At 38.8% G+C, this 20,885-nt stretch overlaps 3 protein-coding genes across 7 annotated transcripts; all 3 read left to right on the forward strand.

Moving 5' to 3' along the window:
• Positions 1-1,202: 1,202 nt before the first annotated feature.
• On the forward strand, positions 1,203-16,202 carry LOC127367112 (H-2 class II histocompatibility antigen, A-U alpha chain). 5 transcript variants are annotated; one of them, XM_051406674.1, is made up of 5 exons: positions 1,203-1,478; positions 1,662-1,822; positions 3,873-3,975; positions 4,058-4,339; positions 15,516-16,202. In XM_051406674.1, the coding sequence occupies exons 1-5, from the start codon at positions 1,403-1,405 to the stop codon at positions 15,644-15,646; spliced, it is 753 nt and encodes a 250-aa protein (XP_051262634.1). In that variant the 5' UTR covers positions 1,203-1,402; the 3' UTR covers positions 15,647-16,202. The 5 variants fall into 5 exon arrangements, with proteins under 5 accessions (XP_051262634.1, XP_051262637.1, XP_051262635.1 ...); XM_051406677.1 differs by having other exon boundaries at positions 1,205-1,478; positions 15,528-16,202; XM_051406675.1 differs by lacking the exon at positions 15,516-16,202 and adding an exon at positions 4,436-5,075 and having other exon boundaries at positions 1,210-1,478.
• Positions 5,680-9,488, forward strand: LOC127367109 (H-2 class II histocompatibility antigen, E-S beta chain-like). Its single transcript, XM_051406671.1, has 6 exons — positions 5,680-5,870; positions 6,926-7,192; positions 7,986-8,267; positions 8,971-9,081; positions 9,163-9,188; positions 9,288-9,488. The coding sequence occupies exons 1-6, from the start codon at positions 5,819-5,821 to the stop codon at positions 9,312-9,314; spliced, it is 765 nt and encodes a 254-aa protein (XP_051262631.1). The 5' UTR covers positions 5,680-5,818; the 3' UTR covers positions 9,315-9,488.
• A 90-nt stretch (positions 16,203-16,292) lies between the features above and the next one.
• LOC127367111 (class II histocompatibility antigen, B-L beta chain-like) lies at positions 16,293-20,582 on the forward strand. Its single transcript, XM_051406673.1, has 7 exons — positions 16,293-16,447; positions 16,785-16,837; positions 17,070-17,336; positions 17,638-17,919; positions 18,140-18,250; positions 18,332-18,357; positions 18,448-20,582. Exons 2-7 carry the CDS (start codon positions 16,786-16,788, stop codon positions 18,472-18,474), a joined length of 765 nt encoding a protein of 254 aa, XP_051262633.1. The 5' UTR covers positions 16,293-16,447; position 16,785; the 3' UTR covers positions 18,475-20,582.
• The last annotated feature ends 303 nt before the right edge of the window (positions 20,583-20,885 follow it).

A 20,885-nucleotide genomic window follows, 5' to 3' on the forward strand; every position in this document is an offset into this window, starting at 1 on the left:
CTACAAATGGACACATCAGAGCTGCAAAATAAGAAGAATGTGGACTGGCATTGCATTTTGTGTGAAAAGTAAACAAATTAGAATTGTGTAGGATTTTGTGTTAGTGTTTAGTGTTTATATTATCAAGATGTTATTTAACATTTGTGTGAAATTTTGTCATGATTACTGCAGCATTATTGAAGTATAATGAAATGCTTCACCCATAGCCAGGAAATATTGAGCAATATGTTTTTACAGTAGCTCAAAATATAAGAAATATGGAATCTGGAAGTATAAATATGGGACTTTTATTCTTCAATTTCTCCAAATTGGTACAGTAAAAATGCTTGATATTAAGTACTTGTGGTCTTAGATGTGTAGAAGTCAAATATCCATCCATAGCCAGGAATTATTGAGCAGAGTGTTTTTACAGTAGCTCAAATATATGAAAATATGCCACATGGAGGTACAAATATGGGACTTTTATTGTTGAATTTCTCCAAAGTTGTACAGTAAAAATGCTTGATATTAAGTATGTTTGTAGTCTCATATGTGTAAAAGTCAAATATACCATCAGTAGCCAGGAAACACTGAGCAATATGTTTTTACAGTACCTCAAATATGGTCAAATATGCAGTCTCTGGAGGCATAAATATGAGGCTTTTATTTTGGCATTTCTCCACACTGGTGCAGTAAAGATACTTGATATAAAGTGTTTTTTTATTCATCAGGGGCACAAGACTTAAATGTAACATATTTTAATTATAGCTTACGGCTCTAAATACCTTTATTTTGAAACCAGAAGTAATACGCTGTTTTCCGCATTTACCATAATGCTGAGAATATTTGTACCTCTGAATTTAAGTGCGGCTGATTTGACCACGGAGATCGGACTCACGGCTGGATTGACCGCAGTCTACTAGCCTACTGTTTCTTCTACACAGCACCGTCCTGTAAATGACAACATCCGGTCTCAGAATATGAAAAACAGGCCTTTTTCTGTTTCTGTTTTCTAGTGATTTTATTTTTTGTTATATGAAATAGAAAATGAAAATCGAATATTTTTTTTAATTTCGCTCATCCCTTTTTGACCATGAAAAGAAAAACGCCTTGTATTTCAATTTTAATTTTTGTATTTTAAAAGGAAAATCAAATAACCACTCTTTTCTGTTTTTTAATACCCGTTTCTGAAGGAAAATCCAATGACCAAAACATCACGGACCCTCTACAAAGTGATTTATTTGAGATTTATTTCGATTTATAATAGTACAGTTTAACTATAATTAACTTAAACTGACTGTATTTTCTCTGGTTACTTTTTTACTTTGCCCATGTTTTCTACCTGATCTGGTCATGTGATGGTATTTGTTTCCTTATTGGTAACAGATGAAAGAGTGCTCCATTCTGACTGAGAGTTTGAACAATGAAGATCTACTCCGACATGCAGCGCTCTGCTCTCATAATCCTGATGCTCAACAGCTTCTGTGCCTTCTCACAAAGTAAGAATGGCATTTAAATTTAATAAACATTTATTCTAGTTTATAACATTAATAATAATTGTATGTAAACATAAAAATATATTGTTGTATTGTTGATATATTCTTATGTTTGTCTGTTTGTCAGTGTCTGAAACAAACAACTTTTTCCAACATGTGACTGATTTTTTTTGTGTTGTTTTTCAGTTCCTCATGAAGTGCTCTATGTTGTGGGCTGCTTTGTGAATGGCACAACTGAGGTCCAGTTTGAGTTTGATAAGGATGAGATTTTATATGTGGATTTCCAAAAAAAGGACATTGCATATGCTGTACCCAGACTTATTGATCCTGATCCAAGTAAATTTTTGGTGGGTTCCATCTGCATGTATCTGTATATACATATATATGTATGTATATATTTATATATAAGGATTATTTTGAGTAGCATAAAGGAAACTACTACTTAATCTTGTTATACAACCCTGTGTTAACGATAAATAAATGTATCCTTGTGTCCTTGTACAGGGCTCTACTCGATGTAGGATTTTGTCAGTCAATTGATTTCAGTATTTGTTTCTGCACACTAAACTCCAATAAGCCTAATAATGCCTTCCTTTGTCATCTGTGACATGAAAACATGAGCTCCTATTTCGTATGGGCTTTGCTATTGGTTTGCCCCCCAAGGCACTGCCACTGCAACCTGAAAAAAGAAAGATCTTTACAGTCACTGACCAATTGGTTAGCAGGCCGCCAGTGCCCTCTCCTTAAATAATTCCTGCACCGGCGTAGCTCGTCACCCTTATTCATTCAACCACATGGATCTTCCACTCACAGTTTTATCATCTCAACCATTGTTTTCTCTCACCTCAGCTGTGCCACGCCCATGCTCCTCTCTGACACCCACAAATTGGGTCTTCGTCAACTGGGGGAGGCCAACTGTGCGAGCATGGCGGCATTTCATCTGGCCTTTAGGCCAAAGTCCTAGCCAGGCGACTATGAGGACGATGACCACCGGATCTATGACTCAGAGGACTGGGTGAGTCCCTTTAGGGACAAAGAACCACAGGCAGCCCACCACTACACGCGAGACAACATACCTGGGTTGATTGCCTCGGCTGCTGAAAGGATGGACATGCTGCTGTCTCATACCTCGTTCAACTAGGGCTGAACAGATAATGTTGTTCCAATCCGTGGTGGTGGACCGGCATTATTACGGAAATGCAGCGCTCAAATGTGGGCTGTTTTTTACCCCTCTTTCTACCCCTGTTGACATGGCTAGCACCCCTAGCTGCCACCATCTTGCAAGTAGTGAGACTCAAAATTACATATTTTCACTTCAAGAGGAGGGAAAACTCTGTGGCAGCTGGAAAAGCTGCTGAACCAACCAACCCACCCACCTTGCCCGTAACTACTGGGAAAACATTTATTTGTTGTCATTCCTCGCAATTGAGGGCAAGAGGGAGCTGCTACCATCTTAGGTCTTCCAGCTCCCACATTGCCACAGGTGACATCAGTGGCCATGAGGTCCAAGGACCAGGTATCCCGTCTAACATGTTGCCTCAACGGAAGATGGCGATTGTAACACGGTGGCCGCTGAGTTTTTTTTCCATTTGGAGTAATTTCATCTTTGAATCCGTTTCTGCACAACAGGTCGGAGCGAGGAATATTCTCCTCGCCTAGCCCTGGTAGGAGCTTTTACCCACTATCCTCCACACTCACTAAAAACTAGAGATGAAGCAGAGTCTTTGCTAGCATTAGCTGTTTCTCAGCCCTTTCAGCAGGGGTACGTTCCTTCCTGAGATGGGAGGGTCAGAATGGGAGGACCCGTTCTTCCCCTGCCAGTCAAACTTGTCACCCTGCCAGTTATGGACAGTTACAGGAGCCCTCTCCTTGCCTGGCTGGACAGGACCTTGTTAAAGGGTTATGCTCCACAATTCTGCTGCTAATCCCCCCATTCAGTAGCATCCTTCAGACCTCCCTCTCAACCCCCGCATTGTGGCTCTGGACATTGCAATAGTTTCTCTTCTCCCTAAGGGTGCCACAGCAGCAGTCCTTCCCTTTGAGGTGCAGCTGGGTTTTTCTCCCTGTACTTGCCAAAGAAGTCAGGAGGCATTATGTGCGCCACCTCTGCTTGCTCTTAATACAGGGGTTTTAATGTCCATGGGTGGTTCAGGAGAAGCCGGGCACTTCCCTCGGTTGCCCTCGGTTTCTGTCACCCACTTCCATCACATTTAGTTTTGTGGTTAGTGGTCAACTTGAGACTCTGAGAGTTTGTAAAGTTTACAGGCGGCCTCACTGTTGCTCCTGCATTACTCTGTGTACAGTAACGCAGCTAAAAGCCAAAAGAGCAGAGATCTGACTGACAAAATAAGGGTCAACTTGAAGTCTTTTTGACTGATATCTCGATTAATTTTTCAGGGGCAGACCTATGAGAGTATACTTAGTGATGCTCTGTCACAAAAGGATTACTGTTTATCAGTAATGGCAGCAGCGAAAGAGAAAAATCCACCAGAAGAAAAAGGTAAATTAATCTCAACATTTATCAGTGATATGATTGATAAAATGCTGATGAAGGTTTTTAATTGTCTTCTGACCAACTACAGACCGCCCTGAGAGCATCCTCTACCCTACAGAAAGAGTTGAATTGGGAGTTAAAAACAGCCTCACCTGCTTTGTGAATCATTTCTACCCACCTGATATTAAAGTCAGCTGGACTAAAAATGGTCGTCCGGTGTCAGAAGGGGTGTCACTCAGTCGATATTATCCCAATAATGATCAAACCTTCCACCAGTTCTCAACCCTGACGTTCACACCGAGGGAGGGCGACATGTACAGCTGCACTGTGGAGCACTCAGCTCTGGACAGCCCTAAGACAAGGATCTGGGGTGAGTTTTTTACCTCATGAGGGCAATTAAAAATACAAAATGAAATGTTTTGTTGTTACCTGTAATGATGCATGTCCTTTCTAACTTCTTCCCCAGAACCTGAAGTGACTCCTCCCGGTCTTGGACCAGATATTTTCTGTGGAGTGGGTCTGACTGTGGGCTTGTTGGGAGTTGCAGTTGGAGTATTTTTCATTGCCAAAGGACACCATGGATAATAATATGAATATAGGAAGACTGAAAAGGAACACATTAAACTGCACCCATTCACATTTATTGAATTACAAACACTGTATAATCATCCTGTACATCCAGGCTTAAATATTACAAATACCAGATAAAATTCAACTTAAAGCTGTCATTAGAAACGGAAACATGCTCCTAACAAAACACTTCAACAAGAGAAGCTATGGTTTTTTGGGGTTTTTTTGCTTTAAAATATGGTGTGAAGCCTGTATTATTTGTTTACCTGCATCTACTCTGCCTCTCTGATATATGGCACCATATTAACTAGCTGTATACAGTAGAAGGACAGCTTCTGGGTAATCTCACTGTAACTCATTCAATCATTGCCATGTGAAATACTGTATGTTTGATTCTCTCTGTTTTGACATTTTGATATCTGCTTAAATGTGCTTTATATTCTTATATTATTCATATAATAATTTGTAAAATAATGTTCTTGTTCTCGTTCGCTCTTAAAACAACATTATAAATAAAACTAAACAGTGGAGATGAATTTGTATTGTGCAGTGGATGTTTATTACAGCCAACCAATGATAGTGTGTGTCTAAGGGATTTATTCATACATTATACATAATGAATAAATTAAGATCAATAAATAGATCACATAAATCAGTTGATAAGGAATTGGACAATAGGGAAACCTCACCAGTAGTAAAGTAATAGAAAATATGGTATCGTACCAACAACTTTAGACAATAAGATTTATCACAAAATCTGGAGGTGATTGTACTTGAGTGTTTTGTTTGTTTGCTTCCTTGTTTCTTGTCAAAACATTAATCTGAGAACTAATAGTCCCTTTACAGATCAAGATTCAGATCAGTTTATAAAATATGATAAATATGATGGTTGAATTTAGCTCTATTTTGAGCACTCACAGACCATTTTTCTACATGATGAGCACTTTTGGACATTTTGACATTTTGAAATAGAAACATTTTCAATGCAGAACTTGCTTTAGATGCAGGACTTTTACTTGTAATGGAGTGTTTTTAAATTGCTGCATTGTTACATAAATATTAAGGGTCCGAGTTCTTTCTCTACACCTGGTACTACCTAGAGAGATTGCATACAGAGAGAAGGAAAGTAGTAATGTGACACCTTTAAGAGACTGACACTAGTGCCACACCTGCTTAGGGGAAAAACTGCTAGTATTAAAATTATTGAACTTCCTTGTTTTGTCTAACTCAGAATAACAAGTTTCCCTCTCTGTTGGCTCTCTCTTCTTTACATGACAACATGTCTCGTGCTCTCGGCTTCTTCACTCTCCTGTTGGCATTTTCAAGAGCAGGTAAGTAACATGAAAACAGAACTGATCATTGTTTGTTTGTGTTGCTGTTCAAGTAGTCAAATATTCACTTCGCTAGATTATGTCAGAAAAGGTAAAGCATAACAATAGAGACACACACGCCCCTGTTTAGAGTCTGATGGGGCAGTAGAGTATTAAGGCCACTCATTTCGCATTTCGAGAATAAAGTCGATTTTCTGAGAATAAAACAAGTAGGATTAGAGCACATGGCTGCTTTGTTTATATGTATATAATAACTAAACATAAACAGACTACATATAGACAGTTTATTAGATTAACAAGCTGTGGTTGTAAAAAACAACTGCAATGGAAATATTGGCTCTCTACTCTCTTTGCATCTGAGAGACTACGGATGCAGTGTGTGTGGAGTCCTGCTCGCTGTCCTTCAGACGAGATGGCACAGAATCAAACACCAGGCGCTGCGCTCTGTATTTAACATTATGAGCAATGATTATTAGATTGTTTTGGTGGTGCCTCCTCCGCATTTGGTGCCTTACGCACAGGGCGTGAAGCACGTACGTAAGGGACAGATGCAAAGGTCTCAATGGTCACACCTGTGTGCAATCCAGAGAGGATGTGTTTGTATCACAACACAGTAAGTCAATTGATCAAGGTGATTGGAAACAAATGTCCCAACATGCTATGGCATATGGATAATCTGAAGCCATGTGGCATTGCCATCAGTGGTTGTACTGATGGTTTTAGTCGCTATGTTGTGTGTGTGGAAGCTTATAGAACAAACGTGCTGGTCTTTTAGAGCAGGAATCATACAGATAGGTTTGCAAGAGACCAAAGAAGTTGACTTTATTCCTGACATTTCAACTTCCTTCTGGAAACTCTATATCAACTTTATTCTCAAAATTTAGACTTTATTCTTTATTTTGGACATGCAATAAGAGAAAAGTACTCAGAACCTTCTCTTATTTTTTTTCTCATGGCTGGTCCTAATACTACGAGAATATTAAATGAATGAAATGTTGTATGAAATGCAAATAAGTATCCATATTAACTAATATCTGTTGGTATTATTTTGACAGATGCTCTCTACGGTCATGCTTTGGTTCGTTGCCAGTTCAGTTCACCTGATGGTCATGATGCTGTGTACCTGGAGCAGTACTACTTTAATAAGATGTTGGAGTTCCAATACAACAGCACTTTGGGGAAATTGATCGGCTACACAAAGGAAAACATAGAAACTGCAGATAAATTAAACAAAGATCCGTATATTGGGTATTTACAGAAACAGAAAAAAGAAATGTGCGAAAGAAGAGCCTCTCTTGTTTATAATAACCTTCTGAAGACAGGTGATTATCACTGAACATCACAGAAATTAATTTCCATAAAGCAAAGGTTTACACTTCTTACATCAGATCATCAATATATGTCTGTTGAAGATCCAGTATTCTACATTTAGAAGGATTTGGGCTTTTTTTTAATTGCCTTTTATTATAGTGACAGCTTAAGATAGACACGAAAGGGGGACAGAGAGAGAGGATAGCATGCAGCAAAGGGCCACAGGTTGGATTCGAACCCTGGGCCGCTGCAGCAAGGGCTCAGCCCCGGTAAATGGGCCGCCAGCTCTACCCACTGAGCCATCCGAGCGCCCATTTAGAAGGATTTATTGGCAGAAATGGAATATGATATCCGTAGGTATGTTGTCATAAGTGTGAAAATCACCTGAATATAGGAATCTTGTTTTTGTTACCTTAGAATGAGCCGTTTCTATCTGCAGACGGATCTGTAAGTCTTGCGGCCTCTGTAGTTACAGGTTGTTCTCATTCCCAGGTCGTCGAGTATAGACACCAGCAGTGCTCAGTTAGTTGGAATCTGAAACCAGTAGATGCCACTAACTGCTACACTGGACCTTAAAATATAAGGCTACAGTCTTGCACCTGTTTCCAAATAAAAATAAAGATGGCTGCCTGCCAGCTACCTGGAAAGGAAACAACTCTAAATTTAAATATTATATAAAAAAAATATATATATTTGCAAAACTTATAAATGCTGAACTTTTGCTTCAAAGGGAACTTGTATAAAATTAGTAAAATAAATGCTACTTTATGACTAAATGTTGTATCTTGTGCTAACTTCCTCCAGTCGAGCCGTCTGTTTGGCTGAGGTCAGTTGAGGCAGTGGACAGCAGACATCCAGGCACGCTCGTCTGCAGTGCGTACGACTTTTATCCTCAACAGATCCGATTGACTTGGCTGAGGAACGGACAGGAGGAGACATCTGATGTGACATCCACTGTGGAAGTATCCAATGGGAACTGGCTCTACCAGATTCACTCCTATCTGGAGTTCACACCCAGACCAGGAGAGAAAATCACCTGTATGGTGGAGCACGCCAGCCTCATGGAGCCCAAGCTTTATGACTGGGGTAAGAGAGTGTGCATGTCGACAGGTGACGTAGAAATTACGAGTTTAATCTCAAGCAATGAGGTATTTTTTACATTCACTCAAATACTGTACTGAAGTGCAGTTTCTTTCCAATTATTTTTTATAATTTTGTTCCAGTGATCACCAGGATCAATACAACACAGTTCAAATGTTATTGGTACAGCTGTTAGCTTTGTATTAAGGGTTACTTGTCAGTTCTCCCATTGTCCCATGAAGAGAGAGAGGCATACAAAGACAACACGGTATCAGTCCATATCCTCAGAGGGGAACTGAAAGGACTGCTCTTTTATGACTTCCATATAGCAAAAACATATATATATATATGCTTGTGTATTCACCATTTGGACCAGTACTTGTGGAATTTATAAAAAGGAAGTTCAATTTTGAGGTCCTTTACTTAAATAACTTTTCCGGCATTGGGTATTACTAGTTTTTTTAGGTATGATAGCAAACATGACATAGAACCTATAATTTTATTGTTATCCATTTAATAAATGTTTAGTGATATATGGACAAATAAAATGGTTATGTACATACTGTAGATATCTGCAAATGCCACAACCTGTCATAAACATTTAAACATAATTAGTATAACACATGAACTATTTCATGCAGCCGCACTGTGCAGAGGAACAGTAGACAGCAGAAATAAAATTCATTGTTTGTGGTAACTGTGTTTTCAGAGCCCACGGCTGACTCAGGGACCAATAAGATTGTTGTTGGGACAGCAGGGCTGCTGCTCGGTCTGGTCTTTTCAGTTGCTGGACTGATTTACTACAAGAAGAAATCTTCTGGTGAGAGATTTATTCTGATTAATACTGAGATTAACACTGATTTTTCCAACTCGTCTTTATATTTTTCTTTTCTAATTGCAGAGCGTGTTTTGGTGCCAACAACTGAGGTAGGCTTTTACATTTAACAATCACCTCTCTGTCAGTTTGTCTGAAACATTTGTGGCTGGATGTCATTCATCCGCTTCAATAATGAATTTGTCCTGCAGGTGTTTTATCCAGAGCACACACTTTAAGTCGGAGAAGCCTTCGGGGATTCATTGAGAACTCAAATACAATGGTTTAGGCTATGTGCTCATTTCTATCCTTTGCTGACTTTGACTGTATATGTTCATTATATATAACTACAATGGATTATCACAAAAGCACAAAGCAGTGTAAAAGAATAAAAACCTACATCTCAGTAATAATTGTTGTTTCCTTCCATCAGTGTTGTGGCCTACATTAATATTTCAGTATTTCTCCTCAAACTCTGTGGAGCCTTTTAGCCTCGTTTTAATTTTCCAGCCTAAAAATTCTTCTGTTCCCATCAACCTCCAGTTTCCAGCTGCTGCAAGTAGCTGGTTTTGTTGCTCCAGTAATGAAAATGGTCTATAGAATATTAACTGAATTTGTTTAAATGAGAAGAAAGTTTTTCTTTAAAATTACATTGAGCAGAGGACACATTTTCTTTCAGGGTTACATTGTTGTCTTTAGTAAAAGTCTTCTCATTGTTTCTTTTCTCTTGTCTTTCTTTGCATATTTGCTGTTGAGATAATCCAAAGTAACAGAAAGTGAAGAAGTTACATTACTTTAATGATACTCGGATTAGGTTTCTGACTACATTGACAGGCAATTAATAGTAATTAGTAGCAATAATAGTAAACCCTCACAACCCTCACCACGTCAACTTTGACCTGAATGCTAATGACAGCATGCTAATGTGCTCATAATGACAATACATGTTGATGTTTAGCAGGTAACATTTACCATCTTCACCATCTTAACATTTGCTACTCAGCACCGGTGGTGGATGTGGGGTGAACTTAGGTGTTCAGGGAGAAATTGTTCATAGCTGTATTAAAAGGTTTCTAAAGTTTGTTTATGAAACAAATATAATTTATTGCACTTGAACGCACCGACAGCAACAGATATTACAGACAATAGGTGCAGAGAAAACCCCTGTTTGCTGGCAGTCTTCCCATCTGCCTCTCCTTCCTCTTACAGGTCCAGACACATTGTTTTATTTCCCCATTGATTCAGTCCACAACAAAGTGTGTATCAAAGTGCATTAATTAGCAGAGGTTTACTGTCAGACTCAAAATCCTGGATGGATATTACTTACTTATTATTACTCAGAACTAAGAGTTACTGTTTCTACCCTCAGTTATTTCTCTTCTTCTGCCCTAATATAATAACAGCATGAAGTCACCCTCGACTCAGAGTAAAACCTCTGCATGTCTCTCTCCCGTGCATGGAAGTCCTTAAAAATTGGTATGGTATTGTGAATAAGAAAAAAATATGGAAAGTAAAAAATAGAGAAATAAATTAAATATAATATTTAATATTCTAATTACTGCCACCATACATTTAGACTTGCACTATAGCTCTCTGCTTCTATTAGCGACAAAGTTAGAGATCCAGATATTTCCCTCTGGGGTTGGATGGTGTGATGACCCCTCCCACTCTGGTTGGTCTGTGTATTTTTCCCTTATTCCTTTTTAGGAGACAGAGTGGCAGGGGTGTGGCTATAAGATGAGCTACACCTGATTCCTCCCCGATTACAAGGCTTTAAAGTGGCTTGATCCGTTAGTTGTCTCTCTTTCCTTCCAGCCAGCAGGTCCTGGGTTTGTTGCTACCTTTGGTTTGATAAATCCCATTCCCTTTACATGCACAACTCTGCCCATATCCACACATACACTCACTGCACTACTGACAACCCTGATGTACATATATCTTTTATACTTTGTTTAGTGTGAATATTGGTTAATTAACTTTATTTTGCCTTAAACACTTTAATTATCTGTGTGGTCTCCCTTGTTTTGTATGAACTGTGAGCAGGTTCATGACAATAGGGGGCCTGTCAAAACTGAATAGTTTAATAATTTAATTTTGACTTTCCTGGTGTTTAACATTTGGAAATGTTTGTTTTTGTGCCATTTGTAATTGTGATATTACTTCACCTAGGTAAATTATTGTGGGAGATGCACACAGATTTTTTGAGTTTTGGTTTTGGAAGATGGGGAGCTTTGTTAGTCTCTAGTAGCTAATTTTTGTGGCAGTGTGGGTTCTTACTTAATGGCTTTAATATTTTTTGGAGTTCTTTTCCCCTGTTAGGTTTCAGACAGCGGGTTTTGTTTAGGGAATCTGTTGTTTTTTTTGGTTTGTTTTTTGTAGTGTGGTGGTGAACGTGGGTAGAGCATTGCTCGGGAACACCTCAGTGGATTCTGGGAGGGTCGCTGGTTAACCAGTTGCTTTCCCACCCCACTGATTTAGAGTGTATAAGTACCCCCTGCAATTAACCACTCGAAGACTAGGGTTGAGTTAGATAGATTTGGGTGAGATAGATGGGGGGGATTGGACTCCAGGTTTGTGCCATTTGGGGTTTAAACCTGCACTGTTTGTCTTCTACTTAGAGGTAACTGCTTTTGAATGCTCAGGGACGTGCTGACGTGCAACAGTAAGCGTACTGTGTAATTTCCAGTTACTGACTGCTCCAGTGTACAGTGTTGGCTGATGTAGCTTTGTCCAGTGAACGCTGAAAAAGTCACTATTTTACTCATGTGTCTTACTCAGTGAATTAGAAGCACGCTACAGCACCGCAGAGAAATCTTTAGCCACGATAGTTAGCCAGCCCCAGTAGTCGGTGCGAGCTGACCCAGTGTAGCTTCTGCTAGCCCCCCAGTGGGTCCCGAGTAGCCCGGAAGCCAGGGAGGCAGGGTGACTGTCGGAAAGAGGCCTAGCCCCAAACAGCAGAAGCCCACAGTTCACCAGCAACAGGTTCATGTGTTCAATAGATATTCCCCACGAAGCGACACACCTGCTGGAAAAACAAACTCTGGTTATTGGCAGCTCAACAGTTAGGACCGTGAATTTAGCGACACCAGCAACCATAGTTAAATGTATCCCTGGGGCCAGAGCAGGCGGTATTGAATCATATTTAAAACTGCTGGCTAAGGACAAATGTAAATATAGTAAAATGGTTATTCATGTTGGTGGTAATGTATGTGGTGTAAATATGCTAAAACAATGTCAGACTCCGTAGTTTTCTCTGGTCCCCTCCCCAATCTGACCAGTGACATGTAAAACCGCATTGTTTTCTGGACACCACCTCGACAGCCAGAAAACGATGTGGGCTTCATTGATAACTGGCAGACCTTCTGGGGAAAACCTGGTCTCATTAGGAGAGACGGCATCCATCCCACTTTGGATGGAGCAGCTCTTATCTAGAAATATAACGGTTTCTTTCTAAAACCTGACAATCCAGAGTTGGGACCAGGAAGCAGAGCTGCTGTCTTACGCACTTCTCTGCACTTCCATTAGAACAGTCACCCAAAACCCCGGAGACTGTCTGTCCCTGAGCACCTGAATTATTTGAAGAAATAAAAACAAGAGGAATTAAACATAAAAACCTTATAAAAATCTAAACAAATTCCTCAGTAGCACAAAATAAAAGAATGAAACATGGACTATTAAACATCAGGCCTCTGTCATCTAAAGCAGTTCTAGTTAATGAATTAATATTAGATTCTAATATAGATTTACTTTCTTACTGAGACCTGGCTGTTTGTTATATTGTACTGCGCTCCTGGCCCGTACTCTGATTTTCTGTCTGAATTCTCAGTTTTTATCAAGTTTAGTCCTTTAAATCAGTAATTATTGTAGGTGATTGTAATTTTCATGTGAATGTTGACAATAACAGCCTTAGTAATGCATTTATTTCATTAATGGACTCAATTGGCTTCTGTCGGAGTGTAAATAAACCCACCCATCGTTTTAATCACTCTTGACCTTGTTCTATCATATGGCATTGATATTGAACATTTAATAGTCTTTCCCCAAAGTCCTTTTCTACCTGACCATTATTTAATAACTTTTGAATTCCTAATACTAGATTATAAGCAATTAGGCAAAACTTCCTACAGCAGATGTCTATCTGACAGTGCTGTAGCTAAATTTAAGGAGGAGATTCCATCAGTGTTTAATTCAAGGGCATGTCTGAATATAACAGTCCTATAATACGCTTAGTCCCTCCCAAATTGATAATCTTGTTAATAGTGCTGCAGGCAGGCTCTCTGCAAACAACACTAAATACTATTGCCCCTATAAAAAGAAAATATTAAGACATAAGAGTCTAGCACCATGGTACCACCAATTAAAGCAAAGTGCAGAAATCTGAGAGGAAATTGTGTTTTGCCAAATTATTAGAATATCGCTCAATTTGGCAAGATAGTCTTAAAAAGGACGAAGAAAATAAGAACAACCCCAGGTTCCTATTCAGCACTGTAGCCAGACTGACAGTCACAGCTCCATTGAGCCATGTATCCCCATAACCTTAAGTAGCAGCGACTTTATGAGCTTCTATAATAAAATTATTACTTTAGAGACAAAATTAATAACCAAATGCCCTCAACAGGTATTGCTGTCAAAGTTCAGGACTTTTAACTAATTTAAAATCAGATATATTTAGACTGTTTTTCTGCTATCGATCTTCATCAACCAACGTCAATAATTTCTACATCGAAGCCATCAACCTGTCTTTTAGAGCCCATCCCAACTAGGCTGTTTAAAGAAGTCTTGCCCTTAATTGGCACTACTTTACTGGATATGATCTCTTTATTGTCAGGATATGTACCACAATATGTACCAATTCTATTCACTTTATACATGCTTCCCATGGGCAACATTATTAGGAATCACCCCATTAACGTTCACTGTTATGCAGATGATACCCAGTTATATCTGTCGATCAAGCCCGATGAAATTAATCAGTTATATAAGTTACAAAACATGTCTTAAGGACATTTTCTGATGCTAAACTAAAAAACTGAAGTTCTTGTACTTGGCCCCAAACACCTGAGACTCACTGTCTAAAGATATAGCTCTCTCTTTGATGATTTGACCACAATGGAAATACTTCATTCATCTGACATTTTGTAGTTTGTGCTGTAATTTCTTCATTTTCATCATGTTGACTAAAGTAAATTACATTGGAAAATTCAACACTGCCAACAGGCTAAAAGTTCATGTTTTGGCAAAAGCTTTATGTACAGATTACTTGCAAAACAGGTCAGACAGCTGCTTTCACATCTACATTTACACAGAAGCTGTGGTCAAACTCTCTACAAAGTGACGTATTTGAGATTTATTTCAATCTCATCCTTTTGCTAATTCATAATACAGTTAAGTATAATTTAACTTAAATTGACTGCATTTCTCTGGTTACTTTTTACTTTGCCCATGTTTTCCACCTGATTTGGTCATGTGATTGTATTTGTTTCCTTATTGGTAACAAATGAAACAATTCTCCATTCAGAGTTCGAACCACGAAGATCTACTCTGACATGCAGCGCTCTGCTCTCATAATCCTGACGCTCAACAGCTTCTGTGCTTTGTCACAAAGTAAGATTCTAACATTGATAGTAATTTTATGTAAACAGAAAATATATATGGTATTATGTTTGTCTGTTTATCAGTGCCTGAAACAAACTGATAGAAGCTGTAACCTTTTCCAACATGTGACTGATTTTTATTTCTATTATGTTTTTCAGTTCCCCATGAGGTTCTCTATTTTGTGGGCTGCTTTATAAATGGCACAACTGAGGTCCAGTTTGAGTTTGATAATGAGGAGATTTTACATGTGGATTTACAAAAAGAGGACATTGAATACACTGTGCCCAGACTTATTGATCTGGATCAAAGTCACATTTTTGAGGGTTTCAGCGTATTAAGTGAAGCTTTCAGTAGCAAGGATATCTGTTTAACACTTAATAAAGGAGTTGCAAGTGAATTTAAAAATCCACCAGAAGAAAAAGGTAAATTAACCTCAACATTTATCAGTGATATGATTGATAAAATGCTGATGAAGGTTTTTAATTGTCTTCTGACCTCTACCCTGCAGAAGAATTTGAGCCGGGAGTTGAAAATGGCCTCACCTGTTTTGTGAATCATTTCTACCCACCTGATATTAAAGTCAGCTGGACTAAAAATGGTCGTCCGGTGTCAGAAGGGGTGTCACTCAGCTGTTATTATCCCAATAATGATCAAACCTTCTACCAGTTCTCAACCCTGACGTTCACACCGATGGAGGGCGACATGTACAGCTGCACTGTGGAGCACTCAGCCCTGGACAGCCCTAAGACAAGGATCTGGGGTGAGTGTTTTACCTCATGAGGGCAATTAAAAATACAAAATGAAATGTTTTTGTCGTTACCTGTAATGATGCATGTCCTCTCTAGCTTCCTCCACAGAACCTGAAGTGACTCCTCCCGGTCTTGGACCAGATATTTTCTGTGGAGTGGGTCTGACTGTGGGCTTGTTGGGAGTTGCAGTTGGAGTATTTTTCATTGCCAAAGGACACCATGGATAATATGAATATAGGAATACTGTTAACATTGCAAATGAACACTGTCAGCAGGTTAGAATATTAAGGAAAAAAGGAGTTCATGAAATTCAACTGGCCATTAGAAATGGAAAAATACAACATATCTTAACAAAACACTTCATGGAGAGAAGCTGTGGGTCAACACCTGCAACTAAAGGATTTGCACACTTTAAGGTCTGAATGAGCATTAGAAATAACATCTTTATCATACCATTGTTTGTATCTGCTTGCATCTACTCTGCCTCTCTGATATATGGCACCATATTAACTAGCAGTATACAGTAGAAGGACAGCTTCTGGGTAATCACACTGTAACTGATTGCCATGTGACACACTGTATGTTTGATTCTGTCTGTTTGACACTTGTATATCTGCTTAAATGTGCTTTGTATTCCTATATTATTCATGGAAACTGTAAGTACATGCCACAGAATATCTGTTACTACTGCATTTAGTTGAGTAAACTTGTAAAAAGTGCATTATAAAACCTTGTTTGTTCTTAACACAACTTTATAAATAAATCAATGGAGATAAATGTTTACTGTGCAGTGGAGGATTATTCCTCTTCATTATATATGAATAAGCTCAAAGAGCTTTACACTGTCACCTTCATCCACTCACATGGTGGATGATGGGGGCAGAGGCTGCCATGCAAGGTGCAGACTGATGGCACAGCATGACTTGTGGGTCTTTGGGAACCTACGAGTCTCCTCTTTGCAGACATGCCCACTTATCTCACTAATTTCATGCAGTTTGGAGCAAAAACCGTGCTGTTTTTTGCATGTGGTATGAATTTATTTTTGCCTTGTATATTTTTTACTTGCTTTGGAGGCAGCATTTTTACATTATTGCATTGCTACTTTTACTTAAATATAAACAGTAAATAAATCTGAGTTGTTCCTCTAAACCTGGTAATACAAAGAGAAATTGCATGCAAAGAAAAGGGAAGTAGTGATGTGACGTGCAGTAATATGATCGTGGAATCTAAATGAGAGACACTATTGCCACACTTGCTTCGGGAAAAATGTTGTTTATGAATCTACAATTGATTCCTTGTTTATCAAACTCAGAATCAACTTGAACTAGTTTCCTTTCTGTTGGATCTCTCTTATTTACATGACAGAATGTCTCCGGCTCTCGTCTTCTTTACTCTCCTGTTGGCATTTTCAAGAGCAGGTAAGTAACATGAAAACAGAAATGATCATTGTGTGTTGGTGTTGCTGTTCAAGTAGTCAAATATTCACTTGTTAGATTATGTCAGAAATGTAAGAATGTAAAACATAACAATAGAGACAGAAGAACTCCAGTTCACAGTTTTACTTTTAGAGATGTGTGAGAATATTAAATGAATATTAAAGACATTACAAATAACTATATCAACTAATATCTGTTGGTATTATTTTGACAGATGCTCTCTACGGTCATGGATTTGCTCGTTGTCAGTTCAGTTTCCCCGATGGTCATGATGCTGTGTACCTGGAGCAGTACTACTTTAACAAGAGGCTGGTGGCCCTATACAACGGCACTTTGGGGAAAATGATCGGCTACACAAAGGAAACAATAAAATATGCAAATATATACAACAACAATCCAGCTTTTGTGAATTGGGGGAAACGGAAAACAGAACTTTGCAAAAGAAACACCCCACTGGCTTATAATGCGCTTCTGAAATCAGGTGAATATCACAGAACATAACTATGTTAACTTAATTGCCATAGGCAAAGGTTTTGAGTATAGTATAAGGTGTTAGCTTAGTAACAGCTACAGATGCTTGACTGTGGGACGTAACACACAGCACCATTGGCTCCCTAGCTGCCTGTTTTTTTTTTTAAATAGTCCTGCAAATATGAGCATATTTCTCAACATCAAACTTTCATCTAAACATTTTGAACTTTTGCTTTAAACGCAGCTTGTATAAAATTAGTAAAATAAGTGCTACTTTATGACTAAACGTATCTTGTGCTAACTTCCTCCAGTCGAGCCGTCCGTCAGGCTGAGGTCCGTTGAGGCAGTGGACAGCAGACATCCAGGCATGCTGGTCTGCAGTGCGTACAACTTTTATCCTCAACAGATCCGATTGACTTGGCTGAGGAACGGACAGGAGGAGACTTCTGATGTGATGTCCACTGATGAACTGCCCAATGGGAACTGGCTCTACCAGATTCACTCCTTTCTGGAGTTTACACCCAGACCAGGAGAGAAAATCACCTGTATGGTGGAGCACGCCAGCCTCATGGAGCCCAAGCTTTATGACTGGGGTAAGAGAGTGTGCACGTGGACAAGTGACGTAGAAATTACTATTTAAATCTCAAGCAATGAGATATTTATTACATTCACTCAAATACTGTACTGAAGTGTAATTTTGAGGTCCTTTTACTTTTCCTATCCATTGGATATTACTAGTAATCTTAGGTATGAACTTCTGTGATATAAATGAATTGAGATAAAATGAATTGTTTGTGGTAACTGTCTTTTCAGAGCCCACTGCTGACTCAGGGACCAATAATATTGTTGTTGGGACAGCAGGGCTGCTGCTCGGTCTGGTCTTTTCAGTTGCTGGACTGCTTTACTACAAGAAGAAATCTTCTGGTGAGAGATTTATTCTGATTAATATTGAGATTAACACTGATTTTTCCACCTCGTCTTTATATTTTTCTTTTCTAATAACAGAGCGTGTTTTGGTGCCAACAACTGAGGTAGGCTTTTACATTTAACAATCACCTCTCTGTCAGTTTGTCTGAAACATTTGTTCATTCATCTGCTTCAATAATGAATTTGTCCTGCAGGTGTTTTATCCAGAGCACACACTTTAAGTCGGAGAAGCCTTCGGGGATTCACTGAGAACTCAAATACAATGGTTCAGGCTATGTGTTCATTTCTATCCTTTGATGACTCATTCTTTTTGTTTTCTTGTCAAAATAAATGTCTTAAGCTGTAGATATCCATCATATACCCCGATCAGCCATAACATTATGACCACTGGCAGGTGAAGTGAATAACACTGATTATCTGGTTATCATGGTACCTGTCAGTGGGTGGGATATATTAGGCAGCAAGTGAACATTTTGTCCTCAAAGTTGATGTGTTAGAAGCAGGAAAAATGGGCAGCATGAGGATTTGAGCGACTTTGACAAAGGGCCAAATTGTGATCTCCTAAACTGCAGCTCTGGTCGGCAGTGGTCAGTACCATTCAAAAGTGGTCCAAGGAAGGAAAAGCAGGTGAACCGGAGACAGGGTCATGGGCAACCAAGGCTCATTGACTCATTTAGTGTCCTTCGTGATTAGAAAAGTAAACAAAATCATAAACTCGCTTTTTAAAGTTGTTTTATGTGCAAAATCTGACACAGCAGCTTCTAGGCACTTTTACAGTGCTCGTTTCACCCAACAGGGGGCGTGGTCGTTCAGAAGAGAAGAAAGTGACATATGTCTGCTCTTATTGTCTGAACACAGTTATGAACCAATCAGCGTCCTTTGAGGAACTACTGGCAGCTATGACATGAGCTATGCGTGCGGTTTATTACGAGATGTGTGCGATGGACATGTGTGACAAGTGTTTGCTCGAAAATGGCGGAAATGGCTGCTGCTGCAGATGTTTGCGTGGATGCTGCTAGCCTCTGTTATATCAGAACTGGAGAGTATTTCTTCATTTAAACAAAAGCAGCCAATGGCACTGAAGGCTTTTCTCGACCTATGTTGGGAGTAACGCATTATAAAGTAACGCGTTACTGTAATTGCGCCACTTTTGGCAGTAACTAGTAACTAATAACTTTTGAGTGAAGTAACTGTAACTATTTACTATTTTTCAGTCATTTTCCCCGACTGACTTCGGTAACAGTTTGAGTACATTATAGTTTGTTGATCTGATTGATTGGCTCTGTGATGGATAGCTGGTTCATCCAATCAACTGCCTGTATTTTTTGGTTCGTGCTGCCCTTTTCCAAACAGTTTCCATCAACCACTTCCCAGAAGATACTGTGTAACAAACCATCTGGCGCAGTCAGGTTATAAATTATTGGTTACAATCGTTAGAAATAAATGTAACATAACATGTAACATGGTTTCTTGAATTAGATATCACCAAACTGTGTGCGTTAATAGGAATGAGAGAGGTGTACATCCCGTCCTAACAGGGGCAATAAAACTAAGAGGACATTGAAGGAGACGTCAGTGAAGAACTTTAATCAGGCCACACACAGTGTGGTTGTACTGTTGGTCTTTAATGGTAATTCATTCAAATCATCATCAGTCAGTAAAACTGACTTATAAAAAATTATAAAATATTTATAAGCTCTTAAATGGATCTGAAAATTAAATTACAATTACAATTACACTTGTCCTTCCCAAAACATTTACAAAAACGTTGGTCTATTAAACTGAGTCACAGTCGAGTTTCCTGTCAGATAAACACATTGTAAACAATATTAAGTTCGTCCTGGATTTATTTTGTTACTGTTTAAATGCCTTTGCACACTTTGTTTCATCTGCCTGTGGCGTCCCATTTACTCCTCACCTCCATCATCCCCATCCTTCCATCATGTGACTGTAGCTGCACCAACAGGCAGCATCTTCCACCTGCTCATAGCTACCGACCTGCAGCCGAACACTGGGAATTTCTTAGAATTTCTTTTACTTTGTTTTTCTTCTTTCTGACATTAGACAAAAACTGCTTGGGAAATTTTTGTGTAAAATAATGTTACCTATTTCTCTGTAAGTTACTCTGTCAGGTTGTATTTTTGTACATTTTTATTGTATTATCATAAACATGTTATCATTTCCTGTAAGGTGATATTAAGAAGCACTGCATCTTGACATTTTGACACTGTCTTCTTGTTTTTCTATCCACAAAATGTTTATTTTTATGGATGCACTTTTGAAGTATACACAGCTGCTTTGTCACATAAAGACAAAAAAGAAAAGTGGAGTTATGTGGAGTTTTGAGTTAATTTTTGTCCTTTAAATACACTTTTATTAATCTGTCATTGATTTACAGTAGGTAGCAGTGGTTTGAGCCAAGATAAATGTACCTTTTCTCTTTTCCATTGGTCCATCTGGTATTGCTCAAATAATCAGTGGTGTAGTTTATACCTGGAGAAGTGTGTATACTCTTAATTTATGTCCCAGATTTAGTTTTTAAAGTGGTCCAATCCAGCAATTGATAAACACCCTGACACCCTTGACTTCAGGCAGTTTTATGGATTATTATGACATTGACATCAGCCACAGA

The sequence above is a fragment of the Dicentrarchus labrax genome, unplaced genomic scaffold (assembly GCF_905237075.1).
Source record: "Dicentrarchus labrax unplaced genomic scaffold, dlabrax2021, whole genome shotgun sequence".
NCBI lineage: Eukaryota > Metazoa > Chordata > Actinopteri > Moronidae > Dicentrarchus > Dicentrarchus labrax.